This window comes from Typopeltis vanoorti, chromosome 6, assembly GCF_054136105.1.
Source record: "Typopeltis vanoorti isolate ZY-2024b chromosome 6, IOZ_Tvanoo_1.0, whole genome shotgun sequence".
Lineage (NCBI taxonomy): Eukaryota > Metazoa > Arthropoda > Arachnida > Uropygi > Thelyphonidae > Typopeltis > Typopeltis vanoorti.
Genome location: NC_143554.1, coordinates 95,203,233 through 95,223,119, shown reverse-complemented (window position 1 = coordinate 95,223,119; position 19,887 = coordinate 95,203,233). Strand labels below are relative to the sequence as shown.

Below are 19,887 nucleotides of genomic sequence, written 5' to 3'. Positions count from 1 at the left end.
AGGTAACGTTAAAATCGTTAATTTACAATATTATTGGATTTGAATTAAATATCAAATATCAATGTTTTAAATGACAGTAAATATGGCTCTGTCGGTAAAATCAAAATATACTTTGTCATTTGTCAGTTATGCAAATAATATAGCAACATCGGAATGGGAGTGCAAGTCTAGCTTGTCCAGCTCATTTAAAGCTTGTTAGCTTAGCGTAGCTCTCACATATATACTTTCTGCTCTAACCGTTTGACATTTGAGGTTATGTATAGTACAGTATATACAGTTGAATATTAAATAGTCATTTGTTCGGTGAAGTGTACTGTTCAGGTGTTTCGTTTCTTCTGGTAAGTATCGGCAAAGTTTATTAAATACTAAATAAATATACATTAAACGTTAAACAACGTAATATGGTGGTGGATTTTTTTTAGGTTTTTTTTTTTTTTTTATCTTTTCAGATTAAATAAATACCTAAAAAATGTGTGGTAGAAAATATAAAAGCGGAGCTGAAAAACGAAAAATACAATTAAATAGAGAAAAAGAAAGAAGTAAATGTGCCAAAATTTCAAACTTTTTTGTATTGGAAAATAAAAATGAAAATCTAAAAGGGTTAATTTTGGTTAATTGGATAGGCCCCCAAAGAGTGTTAGTCCAGGGCCCCCCAAAGTTAACGGTCCGCCACTGTGTGGAGGACATTGCACAGATTGTACTTATTTGTAGATACGTAAACTCTCAAGGACCTCACGAAGAATTACTCGATATACTGCCACTTACAGGACAAACTCGTGGAGAAGACATTGAATCTGCTGTTAATTGAATTTGCTTGAAAAGAGTATTAATATTAACAAAATAATATCTATTGCAACCAATGGGGTGCCAAGCATGAAAGGTACAAAAAATGGCTTTGTTTCTTTATTTAAAAAACCAATTTTGCATTACATGTTTTCCTTTCACTGCATAATCCATCAAGAGATACTCTGTGCATAAACTTTTCCAAAAGAGATAAAGTAGTGATGGATTTGGTTGTAGAAATTGTTAACAAAATAATGGCAAGATCGCTACATCATCGGCAATTTTGTGAACTTCTTAAAGAAATCAATTGAGAATAGTCCGATCTTCTTTTGCATAAGAGAATAAGATGACTTTCCAGAGGTGCGGTATTGATGCGATTTGCCACCTTCCTTGGAGAGATTAAGTTGTTTCTAAGACAAAAAGACCTTGAATATGCAGTTAGAAGGTACTCATTGGTTACAAAAATTCTACTTTAAGGTGGATATGATTTCCCATTTAAACGCACTAAATAAAAAACTAGGGAAAAGGAAATACAGCAGTTTTGCTTTTAGAAGAAGGGATTTCGTTTGAACTAAAATTATATTTGTTTGCGACAGACTTAGAGAAAGGCACATTATTACATTTTCCTACATTGAAGAAATATCAACAACAACAAGCTGATAATAATTCCATAAATTTAACCCTTTTCAAAGAAATTGTGGTAAATATGTGATCTGAATTTAATGGGAAATTTCAGGAGTTTAGAAAGAACAAGGCAACTATGTCATTTTTATTGCGACCACTTGAAATTAATCCTACCGAATTAAATTTTTCACCTTTTGCTGGAATTGATGAGGCTGCATTTCAACAATGAGTTAAAGGACCTGAAAACCAAGGATTTGTGGAATTCAAAATTTAGAAATCTTTAAGCTGACCTGGAGGAGTTGGAAAAACAAAAATCTACCCTTGCAATACAACACTTACATTGAGTTAAAAACATACGCATTTGGACTTCTATTGATTTTCGTATCGACATATTTCTGTGAACAAATATTTTCTAACATGAATTTTATTAAAAGTAAGTTGAGAAACCAACTAAACAATGCGAGTCTTTCGTCACGTTTGAAAATGAAAATTACGATGTATTTGTCGCATATTGAGAAACTATCCCAAGATGTTCAACAGCAAAAGTCACACTAAGAAGATATTTCAAATTAAAAAAATAGGTATGTTATTGGATTTTATACATATGTTTTTGTAAGGAGGAGGAAATCTTTGTTTTATTATTTAACATTTAAAAATATCATATAATTTCATATTAACATCCCACCCCTGTGTTTTACAAGTATGATAACATGTTACTGTAAAAAAAATGAATAAATAATTTAATTCTAATATTTTTCAATGTAGTTTCTAAATTTAAAGCAGTGATGAGCAATTAAATAGTAAATCAAATACCCAGTTCGATCAGCATAAACAATATTTTCTTTTTCTTTGATAAGAGAGTATTAATTTATTTTTCATTATTTAGGTATATTTGAATATTTTAACCTGCACAAATAAATCCACATGTAAAAATCAACATTCATAAAATAGATTTTTAATTAAAATAAACTAATTCTGCCGTACAAAACAAACACCGTGGACCGCACGAAAAACCTGAGAGGGCCGCATGTAGCCCGAGGACCATTGATTGCTCATCACTGCGTGCAGCTCCCTAAATTTTTTTTTAACAGATATAATTTTAAAAATGGCTCTTTACTCCAAAAAGGTTGCCGGCCATTGGTTTAGAACAAGCAGAAGTACTAGATGGGGGGACCCAATATCACTAAGAATTTTCATCACACATTTATAAAGAGCAAGGGACAAACTGAAGGAAGATGCAAAAGGAATATCTGTACACGGAATTAGAATCTGAGATTTGCAGATGACATTGTTATTATCGAAGAAGACGAAAGAGAACTACAAAAAACATTAAAACTGTTAAATGAAGAACGGAAGAGATTTAGACTTGTTATAAACTTGGAAAAAACAAAGACAGTGGTATTCGGTGAGAAGAACATGAAACAAAAGATACAAGAGATACAATGATTTTTGTTAACCATACTGCAAAAAAACAGCCTTAAGTTTTTTTTATTATTATTTAAATTATATAAAAAAAAATTTAAGTCAACTAGCAAGGAGAATTTCTTTGGCTCTTATTTTCTCAGCAGTGAAAAGATTAAAGATAAAGTTAACAAATTTTCAAAACTACAGAGACAAACATCTCTGTCACAATGTATGCACATGAAAGTAACAAGCTTCATCATCAAATTCCTGATATATATTCTCAAGGGGTCTGCAGCATATGATAGTACTACATGAAAAATTTACATCATTACTAACTTCCTATCTACAATTTTACTCCAAATCAGTCTGTTAACTGTCAAGATTCCAACATTATCAGATCTTATATTTATATATCTATCTTCTAAGGCACTTTTTATTGTATCAATCCACTTATATCTTGGTCTTTTTCTTGCCAACCTGACAGAAAACACTTGTTTTGCTAATCTTTCCTCTCTCACATTCTGTTTAAGTGACCATACCACCTGAGATTAGCTCTGCTAACACATTCCCAGATGCTAACATGTCAAATTCTTTCCTAATATCCTCATTTTTAATATGATACTGCCATTGATGCCATCTGTTCGTGCCCCTAGTCTTTTTCAGGACTCTCATAAATGCAGTCTCTAGTCTTTGGCCAAGTATTTTACTTCTGACCCAGCTCTCAGATCCATAAGTTAAAATTGGTTTCAACACTAACTTGTATACAGCTAATTTAGTGTTTTGGCTAATTTCTCTCTTATTCCATATAAATTTATTCAGTTGACTTCCTACCATACCAGTTTTGTTGATTCTGTTGTCTATTTTAAAATTTAACTTGCCATCTTCACTAAAAATCATGCTTAAATAGTTGAAATGTTTCACTTCTTATATACGTTCGCCATTCACAATGCAGTTGATATTTTCAATGTTTCTGCCTACTTTCATTGTCTTTGTCTTGTTATTGCTTACCTTCATACCATATTTATTACAACAGTTATTCAATTTAGTCAGGGAATCTTGCATACTTGTAGCAGATTTATTTAGAAGTATAACATCATCTGCACAGAGTAAAGAGCTGAGATTAATATCTCCAATTTTGATATCCGGTTTAATGTCACTTTCCTTCTTAATGTGATCCATATTGGTAATGAATAACAGGGGGGGGAGGGAATAACGTACATCCTTGTCTGACACCAGATTTAACATTAAACAATCTTCCTGTACTTGATTCAATTCAAACTACTGACTTACAACTCAAATAAAGACTAAGTATTGCTTCATATAATGCCCCACTGACAACATATATAACTGTAGTGTTTTGAATAGCTTCTCTCTTGGCACCTTGTCATATGCTTTTCCAGATCTACAAAACTTAAATACATATCTTTGTTACATTCCCATGATTTCTCAACTATTTGTCGTAAAGTGAAAATCTGGTCCCGACAGCCTTAATTTGGCCTGAAATCCAGCTTGTTCTTCGCCTAGCTTCTCTTCCACAATCTTTCTGAATCATTTCTCAAGTATACTTGCATATATCTTACCAGGAACACTCAGCAGACAAATACCTCTGAAATTCTCACATTCAGTTTTATTTTCCTTTTTATATATAAGTACTATGAGAGCTCTACTCCAATCATCTGGAATTCGTCACTCTGTCCAGGCCATCTGAACTATGAAGTGTAACCACTATAAGACTTTTATACCTTGATATTTGAGCATTTCTGGTCAAATATCTACTCCTGCTGCATACATACTTGAAGTAAAAAAAGCTATCAAAAATACCTTTTTTTTTTTTTTTTTTAACTTTTTTTTAAGCTCTGTCCAGGCCTTCTGAACTATGAAGTGTAACCACTATAAGACTTTTATACCTTGATATTTGAGCATTTCTGGTCAAATATCTACTCCTGCTGCATACATACTTGAAGTAAAAAAAGCTATCAAAAATACCTTTTTTTTTTTTAACTTCAAGTATGGATATGTATTCCCGACTGCATGCCTGGTCAGTGTTTTTTTTTTACCACTATGCTGCTATCACTGCTTGTTTCATTTAGCAATTTTTCAAAGTAATTACTCCACACTTCAAGGATATCTTTTTCTCCAGTTTTCATGTCACCTTTATCATCCCTAATGCCTTTTACAGCATTCTTTCCTCCATTTCTGAACTTCTTCAACAACCTCCATAATATCTTGCCACCTTCTTGATATTTATTTTCTAGGTTCTTGCCAAAGTCTTCCCATGACTTTTGTTTAGCTAGTTTTACACAGTGTTTAGCTTTCTTACATTTGTCTCTGTATTCTCTAAGAGCACAAGCTTGCTTATTTGCCAGGAACTTTTGATATGCTTTTTCTTTTCCTTCACTGCCTCTTTAACTTCCTGTGTCCACCAGGAAGTTCTGATTTTTCTATCCTTGCAGACAACCTCACCAAATGCCTCTATGGCTGAATCAATCAGTATTTTCTTCAGGGCTTGCCACTGAATCTCCAAGGTTTGGTTTCTGTTTTTAAACTCTTTCATTTTTTCTTGAATAATGTTTGTGTATTTGAGTCTACAGTTCACATTTGAGAGCTGCTCAACTTTAATTCGCATTAGAACTTTCTTATATGTTCTTTTTTTCAATATGCAATTCCATTTTATCCTGGTCAAGACTAAATGTGATCACTTCCAATTTCAAATCCTCTGTACACTCTGGTGTCTTGCACCAGGGAGAAAACATCACTATCAACAATAACATTGGCAATGAGACTTTTCTTATTCCTTGCCTCTTCTCTCCATGTGAATTTGTGCACATTTTTATGTTGGAACATTGTGTTAGTAATAACCAATCCATGTCCTGAGCAGAAATCCAACAGGTATTTGCGATTGTTATTATTAGCTCTGCTCTTTTCTCCCAATTTTCCCAAAATATTTTTGTATGTCAGACAATCATTTCCTACTTTGCTATTTAGATCTCCAACAAGGACCAACTTTTCCTTTTTCATTGTGTCAGTTGCTTTCTCTAAAGTCACAAAAAAATACCACCACTTCTATCTTAGTAGAACCTTCTTTGGGACCTTAGGCACAAATAAGTCTCATTGTCCAGTTCCCCATTCTGATATTTGCCCACATCACTCTACTTGACACTGCCTTCCATTCAAGAAGATTAGCATCGTATTTTGTGTTGAATACTATGACTACTCCTTCTTTTACTTCACTGACATTGCCATAACAGGCACCAAGGTTATTTGAGTTAAATAGAAAGATTGGAATATAACAGTCTGATTTCTGGCTTGAGGAAAGTGAAGCAACAAAAAAAAGTTACTGAGAAAGATAAGGGACCTCCAGCGAAATATACTGTGGTAAGGGATAAGAGGTGAAAGATAAAGTAAGATATGTTAGTAAAAAGGCAAGTCAGTCAAAAGATACCACCACATCATATTAAGAATGTATAGTTTTGATTTTTTCTATAAAATACCTGTTGAATATTTAAATAAAGTATATGCAGAGATATTGATATTTTTTGCTATGGACTGGAGCAGTTCTTTGGGTTTAGACTCTTAATAAGTAACAAAATATGGAAGGATGATTCACATAAATAATTTAAATAATTTTCTGGTGGCACAAAACCCAACCTTTTTTTTTTTTTTTCTTGAATGGATGTTTGACAAGTTTCTTTATAGTAGTATCTAGAAAGAAACTTGTGTATGTGGGTGTGCATGAGTGCTTAAATTATCAGCATTTCCCTTGTCAGTTTTGGTAGTCAACATTTTCCTTCTGATCTTTTAAGTATTTTTTGAGATTTTGCTCCTCTTCTCAGAAAAGAAATAAATCTGGAAAAAAAAAATCTTAGAAAGTAGAGTTGGATAAGTAGAGTTATAAACTTATCCAATGCACATACCTCACTTACAGATGTGAAGTATATGCAGTGATTGGCAAATATTTTGCAAATTTCAGTATTTTTACTTAGAATTGGTAAACTGACAGATCCTGCAATATTTGAAAAGTTTTACAACAAACATGAAAAAAGTTTAACTGAAAAAAGAAATAAGAACACTTTCTTCTTCTTCTTACAGACAGAAACTTCACAAATAAAAGTTTTTTTTAAGAAGAAAAAAAAAGTTTTAACTCACTTAATAATAGGAGTATCTGTTGTATAACCACCATCATATTCAGTGGACTCTTCTAAAGCATTGAAGTCAAAATTCTGTAAAATTATTTAATGAAAACTTTATGAACATATTGCTAATAATTAACTTTCTTAAGTTAGAAAGGCTAACTGGTTTCTGTCCATCAGTAAAATAAAATAATAAACAAAATATATAAATATACATAGAAAAATAATGTAAATATATTATTATAAATATAATATATACTTGCGTCCACCATGGTGTTCTGATTTTTCTATCCTTACAGACAACCTCACCACATACCTTTCTGGTATGATGATATTCAATGATGATTATGTATTTTAGTCTACTGTTCACTTCTGAAAGCTGCTTAACCTTAATTCGTTTTAAAACTTTCTTACACACTTTTTATTTCAACATAAAAATTCAATTTTATTTTGCTCAACACTAAATAGTGATCACTTCCAATTTCAAATCCTCTGCACACACTCTAGTATCCCGGATCAGCGAGAAAACATCACTATCAACAATATCATAGTCAATGAGACTTTTCATATTCCTTGCCTCTTCTCTCCATGTGAATTTGTGCTTTGGAACATTGTGTTAGTAATAACCAGTCCTATATCCTGAGCAGAAATCCAACAGTTATTTGCCATTATTATTATTAGCTTTGCTCTTTTCTCCAAATTTTTCCAAAATATTTTTGTATGTCTCACAATCATTTCTTACTCTGCTATTTAGATCCCCTAACAAGGACAAACCTTTCCTTTATCATTGTGTCAGTTGCTTTCTCTAAAGCCTCAAAAAATTCCTCCACTTCTACCTTAGTAGAACCTTCTGTGGAACCATAGGCACAAATAAGTCTCATTGTCCGGTTTCTCATTATGATATTTGCCCACATCACTCTACTTGATATTGCCTGCTATTCAAGAAAATCAGCCTCGTATTTAGTGTTTAATACTGTAGCTACTCCTTCTTTTCCTTGATTGTTATTGCCTGAATATAACATTTTGTATTTATTGCTTAGAAAGATCTCAGCAGTTTGTCTTTTTTTGTTTCAGTCACCCACATTATGTTGATCTGGTACTTATCCAATTCCTCATCTAGCACCATTTCTTTGCCATTCAGGCAAAGAAATTCAAAAAACGAATTTCATACAAAGACATCTGTGACACGTCTTTTGTTTATTGTGCCAAAATTGATTTTGACGTATCACAGATGTTACGAAGTTCGCGTCAATTTCAAACGAATTTAGAGTTTAAAAATAATTTATGTCAAAGGGTTAAATGCAAAGAGATTCTTCAACTAATGAGTGCCCATTTTGCTAACAATTATCAACCTGGCATAACAGGTAGTGTGAAAAGCTTTTCACATTACCAATGAAAACTATCAAGTCAATTGGCAACTCATTAAAATGCCATACATAGAATTCAATAATTATGTATTTAATTTTAAGGAAGTAAGCAAGATGATTATGATGCTGACCAAGTGTAACAAAAACCAAGGCCTTATCTTAAATCAACTCTGCACAGCAGACATAGGAGTCTACACATTAATGAATTAGGCTAATGTTTTGTAACAACAAACTGTGCACATGATATCTCATTCCTGAATTCAACATCTATCACGTGCTGAATTAATTAAAAAATAAGTTTGTAAAATATTTCTTTATATTTGTGTTTAGTCTCAATATGAAGAAGTACACAATAGAGCTTATATGAAACTAGTACTTTATTAAAGAGTTTTATAAAGTGTGTAATTTCTTAGCTTTGTGAAATGTGCTGATCAATTCAATGTACCAAAGCACACTTGTGTGGTAGTTGACCAGTTTCTAAGAATGACAAGACATGTTCATTCTGACTATGGAAGTATTACAACAAAATGATAACTGGTACCCCCCCCCCCCTCCCCCAACCAATTAGGCTTGCTCTCTCTCTCTCTCTCTGGCTATGAGCAACTTGCATTTAACAAGTCAAATACTGATCGTTCCAGTTTTTTATCAGAGCATGTATATAATGTAAACAGGTTAATTAAACTAATGCATGCAACTAGGTAGCAATCATCATCATCATCTTCTTCTAATTTTTTTTTTCTTTTAAAGAAGAAAATTAACTAAGTGGCAACTCCATGTACTAAGGGTGCCATTAATGTTAAGGAAAATTAGTTATAACTGTCCTAATGCAGAATCAATTCCCATGCAGGCCTGGATGGGTTGCAGCAGTCATGGATATTTCATATTAATAAATTAGGAAGACTACAACCATGTTAAGAATAATTACTTTAATTTCCCAATGTTTGACCTTCATATTAAGGTCATCACGTATATACATCACAATTCAAACAGCATGCCAAAGTGACAATTCACTTTGAAAAATCCTACATCAAAGATATATTCTATTTATAGCATGGCCAGAGAACAAATTCATATTAATATGTTTAATACAGCAATAGGGGTGGCTTTATATATATATATATACACATAAACTCTTACCACCACCCAACACAAAAACTAGGTATCATTAACACGTTCGCTGCCATGCTACTTCGGCATAGTTTGTTCCTGTACGCCAAGGAATTTCACTTCTTCAAGGTCAGTATGGGTAATCTCGTTGCCGGCGGTAAGCGTCATATGAGTATACTCGTAGCTGGCTTGTGGGGCTCATATACCAACTACGAGTATACTCGTAGTTGGCAGCGAACGTGTTAATGCATTAAAAAAAAAAACAAGGTTTTAAAGATTTGCTTCAGTGAATAAGCACTTAAGCATGAATTAAATGTTATCAGCAATACCTTCCTGAAATATGGCTATAACAAAAATACTATCAACAAAATTCTTGACAAGACTGCAACTAATAATAAAAATAAACTAGATTACAATAAAACTGTAGCTATACCATACATTAAAGTGGTATCAGATAAAATAGACAGAATACTACAGAAATATAACTTTAATGCCACCTTTAAACCTCCTGCAAAATTAAAGAATTTATTCAACTCCTTCAAGGATCCAAATCCTCCCCTGGCTCACTCTGGAGTATACTATATTCAGTGTAATTTGTCTTATATAGGTGAAACTGAATGCACAATTCCTATCTGAAAAAAAGGAATATAAATGACACATTAATATTAGTTAATCATGTCCTGAATATCCTACATAGAACTGACTGGAAATGCACCTGTTCATTACATCACAGTAAAATGTGGTATGAGCACAAATTTAAAGAGACCTGTGAAATTCTAATCAACCACTTCAATCTTAACAATAATGGTCTAAATATCCCAAGAATATGGATGCATATATTCCACCTATGTCACCTTTTTCTTCTAAGAGTTCATTATATTTATAAGTAGGACTGTAGTAATCCAGGATCTCAGCCTTAATATAACAAAACTTATGTTAAATTATTGATTAACCACCTCACTGGCCATTATGGATCAAATATGCATCCTTATATGCTTCGTATCCATCATATATTTCAATGTAATATCAATGGTATTACAATTTTAATATGCACTTTGCATCCATGATAAACTTGACGTCTATAGACGTCTTGGCTGGTAGCATGGTTAAGCCACCACTATTGCTGTATTAATAGTATCAATATGAATTTGTTCTCTGACCAGACTTTTATAATGGCACGATGCATTATTTTGTCTGAGATGCTAATATCATCAGCCACTTCCAAAATAAATTAATGTAACCATTCCCTGAAGTTACAGACATAATTAATTTTTCTCTGTTACTGTTTCTCTCATGTAGTGCTTGTCCATCACAATGTCTAGTTGAAATTTAAATTTAAAAGATCACATCATCAGTGCTGGGAATATTTGACTTATTAGAATTATGCTATCAGGTTATCTCTAAATAGTAAAATATTAAAGGAACTAAAATAATTTATATGCAAGACTGAAAATAAAATTATGCAAACTATACATATGTTATGAACAGGATATAGCTTTGACATAGCTTTTTTTCCTCCACTAGAGATCAGGCCAGTAGAATAAAGATTGATCAAATCATCACCACTTTGGCATATTGTTTGAATTGTGATGTAACTTTTCTCTGTATGTATATGAATCAATATGAATGTGTGTGTATACTCCAGATAATGACCTGACCATCACCAAACATTGGGAAATTAAAGTAATTATTCTTATTACAGTTGTAGTCTCCATAAATTATCAACATGAATGCTGATCACCATGTAACATTAAATTAAAGTCGTGGATATTTACTACGTCTTTAGGTTATTAAATATCATACCTAGTGTCAGATCCCTGTCCTGCTAACTGAAGAAAGAGGAGGCCTGAAAAAGTTCCGTGCTTGATCAGCTAGCCTTAGCCAACCAAGAGCATTAAAATATGCTACATGTGTTCAATCTTTTGTTGGCAGGATTTAAATAAAAAAAGAAATAAATACATAAAAAAAAAAAAAAAATTAAGGTGATCGCTAAATAATTATCTAAATTATTTCCTATGTGTAGTGTTTTGCCCAATTTTCTTTTCTGTCTTGCATATAAATTATTTTAGTTCCATTAATATTTTACTTCAGGGAATGGTTACATGAATTTATTTGGAAATGGCTGCTGATATTGGCACCTAAGACAAAATAATGTATCATGCCATTGTAAAAGCATGCACTTTACATAAGGGATATTTTTATGATGGTATCCTGCCATCGTGCTTTTTTAAAAATGAACACAAACTTCATAAGAAAAATTCCGGTAATTGGACCACATGTTTATTAAGCTAAATGACAAAAAAACAAACCCGACAAGTTTTGTAAGTCGTTTGACTTCATCTTCAGGGGTCAAAGGATCTACATTCGGATATTCAATTTAATAACAGTTAGATGGCCACAACTGTATATAATGAATTATTTTGAGTAATTTCTCATTTCTTGTGTTTAAACTTTTAGTTACCTTTGACCTCTGAAGATGCAAGTCAAATGACTTACGAAACTTGTCAGGTTTGTTTTTTATTGTCATTTAGCTTAATAAACATGTGGTCCAATTACCGGAATCTTTCTTATGAACTGCTAAACCACAGAAACCTTGGCATACAAACACAAACTTATTTTCTCTCTCACAAAATGGGCATTTTGCCAATTACTATAAATTAGCAGACTTTCTGGAGTTAAAACAAAAGCATTCAACTATACCATTAAGGCTAGTGATGAAGGTTAATGGTTACTTCTTCCAGATTTCTTGGTTTTTCTATACCTTCTGGATCAGGTTTCTAATATTCTAATCCCTAATTTCTAACCAAGCAATTCCAAATATAGATACAGGTTTTCTTTGTCTGACTCAAGTATGTTCTTAGGCTAATTTGTGTGTTCACAGGATGATCCCTGTCACTTCCACATAATGACACCAACCAATCCACGTTTTGGGTTAAAAATAACTAATTTATTCTGAAGAAATGTATCAAACCAAGCAAAGGGTACATCATTTACAAAGTGTAAGAAAAATGAGAACTTAGGTTAAAAAATGGATTCTTTCTTAGCAACTTAATATTTAATGCTTTCAAACTTACTGACTTCAGTTCAAACTAAAAAGAAACTTTCAAAGATGGAATAATAAATTTGCAGAACTTAAGGATAAACTGTGAATAACAATTATATTTATGTTATCTATTAGCTGTTTTGGTAACTCTTATGGAAAACTATTTTAAAACTGCTATGAACAAAATTTGCATATAATGATATAAATATACCTTGCTTCCACAAACAAGTAGTTCTACTTCTTCTGGCCTGAAGAGCATTTTGAGTGGACTGTCATCAGTTACCATTTGAAAACCTCTTCGAAAAGCACGGAACTGTTTTTCTATTGACTTATTTAACAGGAAATCTGCATAAAGATCTACAAATTCCTATTAAAAACGAAATTTCTATCTAAGAAAATACAATATGATAACAATGTACCACATAAACAATAATAAAACTCTTATGTATATAAAATTCAATGTTTATTTATCTGTTATACAAATTTATACAATTCAATCTGTAACTACCAAACACTATGTAGAGCTGACAAGATAGAGACCGTTGGGCTATATTTGAATCTAAAATTTTAAATCAAAAACTATCCCCTTCCTGGAATAGTTATCTTGCCACTCCAAGTAACAAAAGAATAAATAAAATTATTAGAGTTTGGTGTTTTTAAATGATGGCATGGATAATTTCTTAAACTGAGAAAAATTGAAACTGAAGATAAAATAGTTTGCAGTGTAGATTTTCATAGTAAGAAAAAAAAAAACTGAAGCTAACTAAAGAAAGGACTTCTAGGATCACAAATCTGATTTACAATCCTAAATTAAATTATTCACCATATTATTTAATTGATATCTGAGCCAAATAAACCTAATGGACACTAAATAATTAATCATCATGGTGACTTTATCTGAACACTGGGTAGCAGTGAAATCTCAAGAGAAAATGAAACTCTAGGTAAGTATTAGAGCTGATTACAGTGTCAGAGGGGGAGGTTTCAGTTAAAGATTAAATGTGTAGCTTACAGTTTACAGTGATTATGCTGTATTGATTTTGGGAATTAGCTAAGTGTGGATATTCCATTCAGAAAAGGTTACGATGAACTTCAAGGAGGAAATTATGATCAAAGAAGAATTCTGGGTTCAATCCCATGTATCAGTTGCTAGATGGGAAGTATTTAAAAATATATCAAACATGCAATATTGGAATGTGTCCCTAGAGCTCAAAGAAAAAATAGAGTAAAAATAAATAAATAAATAAACTAAAAAAGCAAAATAAAGAAATACAAAAAAATAAATTTAAGGTTGAATTATTACAAGACAGTATAAGAATACTCTACCAAAATAGACCAAATGAGAAATTTCAAAAAAAAAAAATGTTATCTATATTGAAGAAGAAAGATTCTCATTGGGAAAATTCAAAATGAACATTAAACAAGCAGCACATGAAGCAATAGGACAAAACAGAAAATACAAAACAAGATGGACTTCCCAGTGTTAAATTGTGAATGAAGAATTTTATGATTTATTAATACTTCATTCATGATTTAACATATATTGTATTTCCTGAGCTAAGTTTGCTCATATGTAAATTAAACACTTACTGTTAAATTTTTATTGAAATAATAATTGTAATTTTTTTTAATTATTTATTCTGTATAAATTCTTTATATAACTTGTAAATATATCCTAAATGAACTGTGATATATGTTTTATTATTGTAAACGAAAGTGAAAGTAAATTTAAGCAATTCTGCTGATGAGATTTGATTGTTCACTGTCAAGGAAACGGAGTTATTTTCAGGTAGCGCGTGATTAGAGAGCGAGTACTGTATACAAAGGGGAGAAGTGAGTTGTTATGAGCTGAACTGGTCAGAACCGGATTTTGGCAGGAAAGAGGAGAACAGAGTTAATTCGAAAACGAAAGTAAGATATAAGGAGAAGCCCTAGAGACAGCATAGAGATAAGCAGTGGGTAGATAAGTGAGGGTAGTCATTGGCCAAAAAAGTGTTTTTTATGTGAGTGAGTTCTGTGCTGAGTGAATTGTTATCTGAGCAAATTAATTTTGCCTGGTGGACTAAGGTTTTATAGTTCCAAACTGTTGGGGGGGGGGGGTGACTGTTGATGAACGTATCTACCTTTGCATGTGTCTGTGTGTTCGGGGTTCTGTAGATTGTGAAGTTCAGGGATCCATTTGGTTGTCTTGTAACTAGGGTGTCTAGGAAGAGCAGACTGTAGTTACTGTCTGGATGTTCAAATGGGAAAGGAAAGTGTGTAAGGTGGTGGCCAAATTGCAAACATCGTCCATATAGTGTAGCCAAATAGTGGGTTTAAGGGGAGAGGAATTTGGGGCACTCTTTTCAAATGTCTCTGTGAAAAAGCCGGAGGAGGAGGGGAGGGGGGCATGGTTGTACCCTCGATTTGTTTGTAGAATTTTCCTTTCCAAACAAAATAGCCGAGTTCATGGTGAACTGAAAAAGGCCTGAGATATCATCATCATCAAATTCTTGCCATGTACCCTCAAGGGGTGTACAGAATATGATAGTACTACATGAAAAATTTACATCATTACTAACTTCCTATCTACAATTTTCCTCCAGATCAGTCTGTTACTTGTCAAGACGCCAATATTATCGGGAGGATATTCTGTCTGGATAAGTGACAAGGTGTCTTTAAGTGGGACATTTGTGAATAAGAAGGAGACACTGAAACTGACGATTCAGTCAGTGTGGAGGTCGTGGTGTGTGAGGTCTTGTATACTGGACTTAAAATGGGCTGAGTTTTTGATATGTGACGAGTCTATACCATCTACAATTGGGGGGGTACAGGTACATCTTCATTAGGGATTTTTGGAAGTCCATAAATACAGGGGGGAAGAGATTGTAGGGTTTTAGTTTGTTGGTTGTCTGCCGGCCAGGAAGTAATATTTAGTAGGTAGACATGTCTTTAAAAAGGGTAGTCATTTCTTTAATATAGTCCATACAGTTTAAAATGACAGAGTCTGCTTTCAGGATTATTTTTTTTTGTTATTTCTTACATGTAGAAGGGTTTTGTATTCTCTTTTGGCAGGTTGCATGAGGAGGTTTTGCCTGTGGTAGTATTAGCTACATCAAGCCTAATATTGTTGGCCTCATTGGCAGGAAGGTTGTAGATTCCACGCTCAATCTCAATCATGAAATCTTTGGCTGGCACATGTCTGGGCACGATGGTGAAGTTTTGGCTGTGAATGAGTGCGTTGATGAAGGTAGCTTTGAGGATGGCAGTGGATAGATTAACCATGTTGTTTTTGATGCTGGTGACTTTGTTAAATTTTCGAACTTTTTGATATGCCGGCTTCTTAATTTTGTGAATTTCTTGGCCTCAGATGCATTCGAGACATCTGAAAGGATCATTTATGAGCTTCATCAAGTACTTCACCAACAAAACCAATCTAGACATATTTGTAATAAAAACAGAATTTGCATGCTTAATCTCAGAGCATCACTTTAATGGGATCAGCAAACAACAGCTCAGCTTAGACAAGAACCTAGCCATCTGGGCATCAGCACAAGCCGATATAAACCTCCTTGCTTCTGTGCTTTCATCAAGTCTGAAAAAATTCAGCAACCAAACACTCAGAACAACCAAGAAGCTAAACATCGATGAAAGAAAATACAAATATCAGTCCAAAATTACAAACATGACAACAGAATCATGGAAAAAATTTTGTACTGTTTCAACTGTATCGAACCCTCGGAACTGTATTAGCAGCAAGCAAGAATAAGGCAACACATATTATCAACTATTAAGAAAATAGACAGCTTCTATGCTAAAAACTTAGCAGAAACTGCAGCTGCGATAATAAACAAGGTTATTCCTGATGATGATGATGAATCAATAGATGAAGAAATCCACAAAACTTACAGACAGACACTCCTAAGTACAATTTATTTACAACTAATGAAATCGAGTCAATATTAAGATCAATGGATCCAAGAAAAACTCCTGGAGAGGACGGAATAACCAGTGATATACTCCCAAGAGTGTTTGTCGAATTCCCCGAATTCATAACAACAGTTTACAACAAATGCCTAAAAAGAGGGCAATTTCCTTTATTATAGAAACGCTCTAAAATTATACCAATAATCAAAACAGGAAAAGAAACATCCAACAAAATGAGCAAATACAAGCCAGTCAATCTCATAAATGTTGCTAGTGAGGTTCAGTTTATCAGAAGAAAACTTCTGATAAACTGAATAATGCACTTTGTCTACTCAAGAGGAAAATGCATTTAGACCATCCTCAAGCACAGTAGAGGGAATTATGGAGGTTAAAGATCATAGCAGACAGTCTACAGCAAAAAAAGTACTACTCATCTCACTCGATGTACAAGGAGCCTTCAATGCAGTGTGATGGCCAGCCATAATCAATTAAGAGATTTAAAATGTCCAAAAAACTTACTCCTCCTCCTCCTCCTCTTCTTCTTTTCAGCCATGTTTTGTCCAGTGCTGGACAAAGGCCTCCTCCAGTTCTTTCCACCTTTCTCTGTTCTTGACAATGGTTGACCAATTTTCCCCAACAAAACCAGCTATACCTTACAAAAAATTATTTTTTTGGACAGAAGAGCAACCAGCTATTAAAAACCACAGCTGTAATGAAAGAAATCAAATGAGGCGGCCCACAAGGTTCCTGCTATGGACCAGGTTTCTGGAATTCCTTTCATTACTGAAATAAAAGTCATAGTTCTCACCAATGATGAATGATTCAGAAACACGATGGCTAACAGTTAGAAGTAATAGCCAATGAAAAACTTTTTAAAATTGCAGAGTGGGCACATGAGAAAAAATTACCTTCAATAGTACCAAGTCCAAAGTGCTCCACATCTCACGTAAAAAATCAAAACAACCTGTAATGGTCTTCCTAAATGGGAAAGTTCGAGGTAGCCAGTGGGCTAAAATACCTAGAAGTAACAGGTGAAAAATTTACCTTCAACAAGCACATCTCATATGTTGCCGAAAACAGATTACAAAAAGTAAACCTTTTAGCTAACTCGGCAAGGATAAACTGGGGATTAGGCTAACGAGCGCTGAAAATGATATATAACCAAAGCTATATTACCATTCATATCTTATGCTGTATCTGCATGGAAACATGCACTAAAATCAAAGAAAAACGACAAAAAGCAAAACAGAGTTCAATGCCTTACAGCCATAGGAATAATTAAAGGATACAGGATTATATCTTTCGAGGCAGCTTGCATTATTGTTTGTCTAACACTGATCTGACTGAAAATGCAGGAATTCTCTCTGTCTCTCTCTCATATGAAGTCACTTCCAGAAGATATAACAGAAATTCCAACATTGTTTCAAACTACTACAAACGTCTGCCTGACTAGAGTAGGTGGCCTCACCCAGCAAAGAAAACATATTAAAGAAAAGAAAAGCTCTGAAAGTGATGATTTCCATATATACACTGATGGAAGAAAAACCAAAGGGAACATTAGTTGTTCTTTCATTGCATATTACAGACAGTCCATTATACAAGAATGCTGCTCTAGACTGCATCCCCCCCCCCCCACCCTCTGTTCCAACAACCAAGCAGAACAACTTACTATAGTGTATTCACTTACATATCTCTGGGAATTAAAACTCAACACTTCTCATCAAAAAGACAGCAATAATTTACAGTGACAGTAGAAGGACTATAGATTGCATAAAATACCCAGAACAATATAGCGTTAACAGAACAGACAAGAAATCTCGTTTTGAATCTCACTCTAGAGGGATGGGTAATTAAGTTCTGCTGGGTGAAGACGCATAGAGAGCAAATTAGCTGGCTAAAGAAGTTACCAAAAGTACTTGAAATCTGCTATAAAAAACATGTGCAGAAGAAATAAGTCTAACTTGTGGGAAGGAGAATGGAAAACATTCAAAAATGGATCCACAACAAAAGAATTCTTGCTAAGTAACAGAAGCAGATTCCAGCTGAAAAAACACACCATCTCTCTCTCCAGGTTTAACCATGCTACTAACAGGACACTGAAAATTAAGACACTAGTAGCTGACATACTTTACGACTGTCAGCTACTGGACTCCATCTGGATGCCTCTAATACAGCACCATCCCTACTGGAGACAAGTGGCGAGAGTCAAAACAGAGACTTATTCAAAAGTATTACTCAGAATTAATTAATTTTGCCAATAGGATCAACTTCCAGTTGTAATGTAACTTAAATTACTGATATTGTATGAATTATATAGATTTTGTTTGTTTTTTGGCATTTTGGTTCGAGGATACATTGTGGTTGGTCAGTGAATTTAGACGTCCTGTAAAATTGGTGATTTTTGTCTGTTTTATTGTGTTTTTCCCTTAGAAAATTAGTGTTTTATAGCATACCAGTATAGATTTTAGTGTATTTAATATTTTACCACATATTTTTATTAAGATATTGCAATAATTAGTATATATTTAAAATGTTGCTAAAAAAGGGCAAGAAATGTAATGCTCAAAAAAGCACTACAGGCGAGAACACTAAGGTTATTCCCGTTAACGAGTTATCAGTGATGTGGAGGCGGTTAATGAGATTGAATTAACCTCCAAAATAGAAAAAAAATTGAAGCAGATCATCAGAGAGATGACATGGGAATTGCAAAAAGTCAAGATGCATTTAAATGAACAGAGGGAGAAAAAGAAAATTAAACAGGAAAATAAGAAATAACAAAGCAAGTCAGGTAAATCAGGAAATAACGGAAATCAGGTAAGTGGTGTTTTAAATAAAAAGAAAGAAGTTATTCGGTATGGTGACTCTATAATAACACATGCTATTGATGAGCGAGTTATAACTTCCAGTTTTCCTGGAGCAAAAATTAAGAATATAAAGGAAGCAATTCAAAACCAGAAAAGAAAAGTAAACGAAATCGTAGTTGTAGTAGGTACTAACAACTTAACTGGCGATAAGTTCAGTATGAGAGAGGATATTACTATTATTACGGGCAACTCCAGGGAGTCATTAGACTCATCGAGGGAGGCCCCAAATCATATTCATCACAACTATTTGAAATTCATACAGTATCTATCATACCTCGTCTTAAACTCATTCACTGTCACAGCATCCACCACAGACTCAGGGAGCGCATTCCACTCATTCATTACTCTAAAAGTAAAGAACCCAGCTCTAACACCTTTACTAACCACACTTTTGCCCAGTTTCCATGGATGTCCCCTAGTCCTCCCACAACCAGCCCTGTTCTCAAAAATATCTTCTGAATTAATTTTATAGAAACCCTTCAGTAATTTGAATGTCTCAATCATATCTCCCCTCCTCTGCCTATCAACCAATTTTTGCAACCCACAAATCCTCAACCTGTTCTCATACGGTTCATTCCACAGACCTGCTATCATCTTGGTCACTCGCCTCTGGATCCTCTCCACCTCCTCCCCATTAAGAAGAAACCTAGGTGACCAAA

The 19,887-nt window shown here is 33.6% G+C and overlaps 1 protein-coding gene across 1 annotated transcript in view; it reads right to left on the bottom strand.

The window, feature by feature from the left end:
- The window catches only part of Ube3a (ubiquitin protein ligase E3A), a 253,225-nt gene that overhangs the window by 41,434 nt on the left and 191,904 nt on the right, over positions 1 to 19,887 (bottom strand). Inside the window, exons 7-8 of the mRNA XM_090394318.1 lie at positions 12,670 to 12,825; positions 6,958 to 7,031 (exon numbers count right to left, since the gene is read on the bottom strand). Of these exons, the coding sequence (XP_090250444.1) occupies positions 6,958 to 7,031; positions 12,670 to 12,825 (230 nt within the window). The remainder of the gene's footprint in view (positions 1 to 6,957; positions 7,032 to 12,669; positions 12,826 to 19,887) is intronic.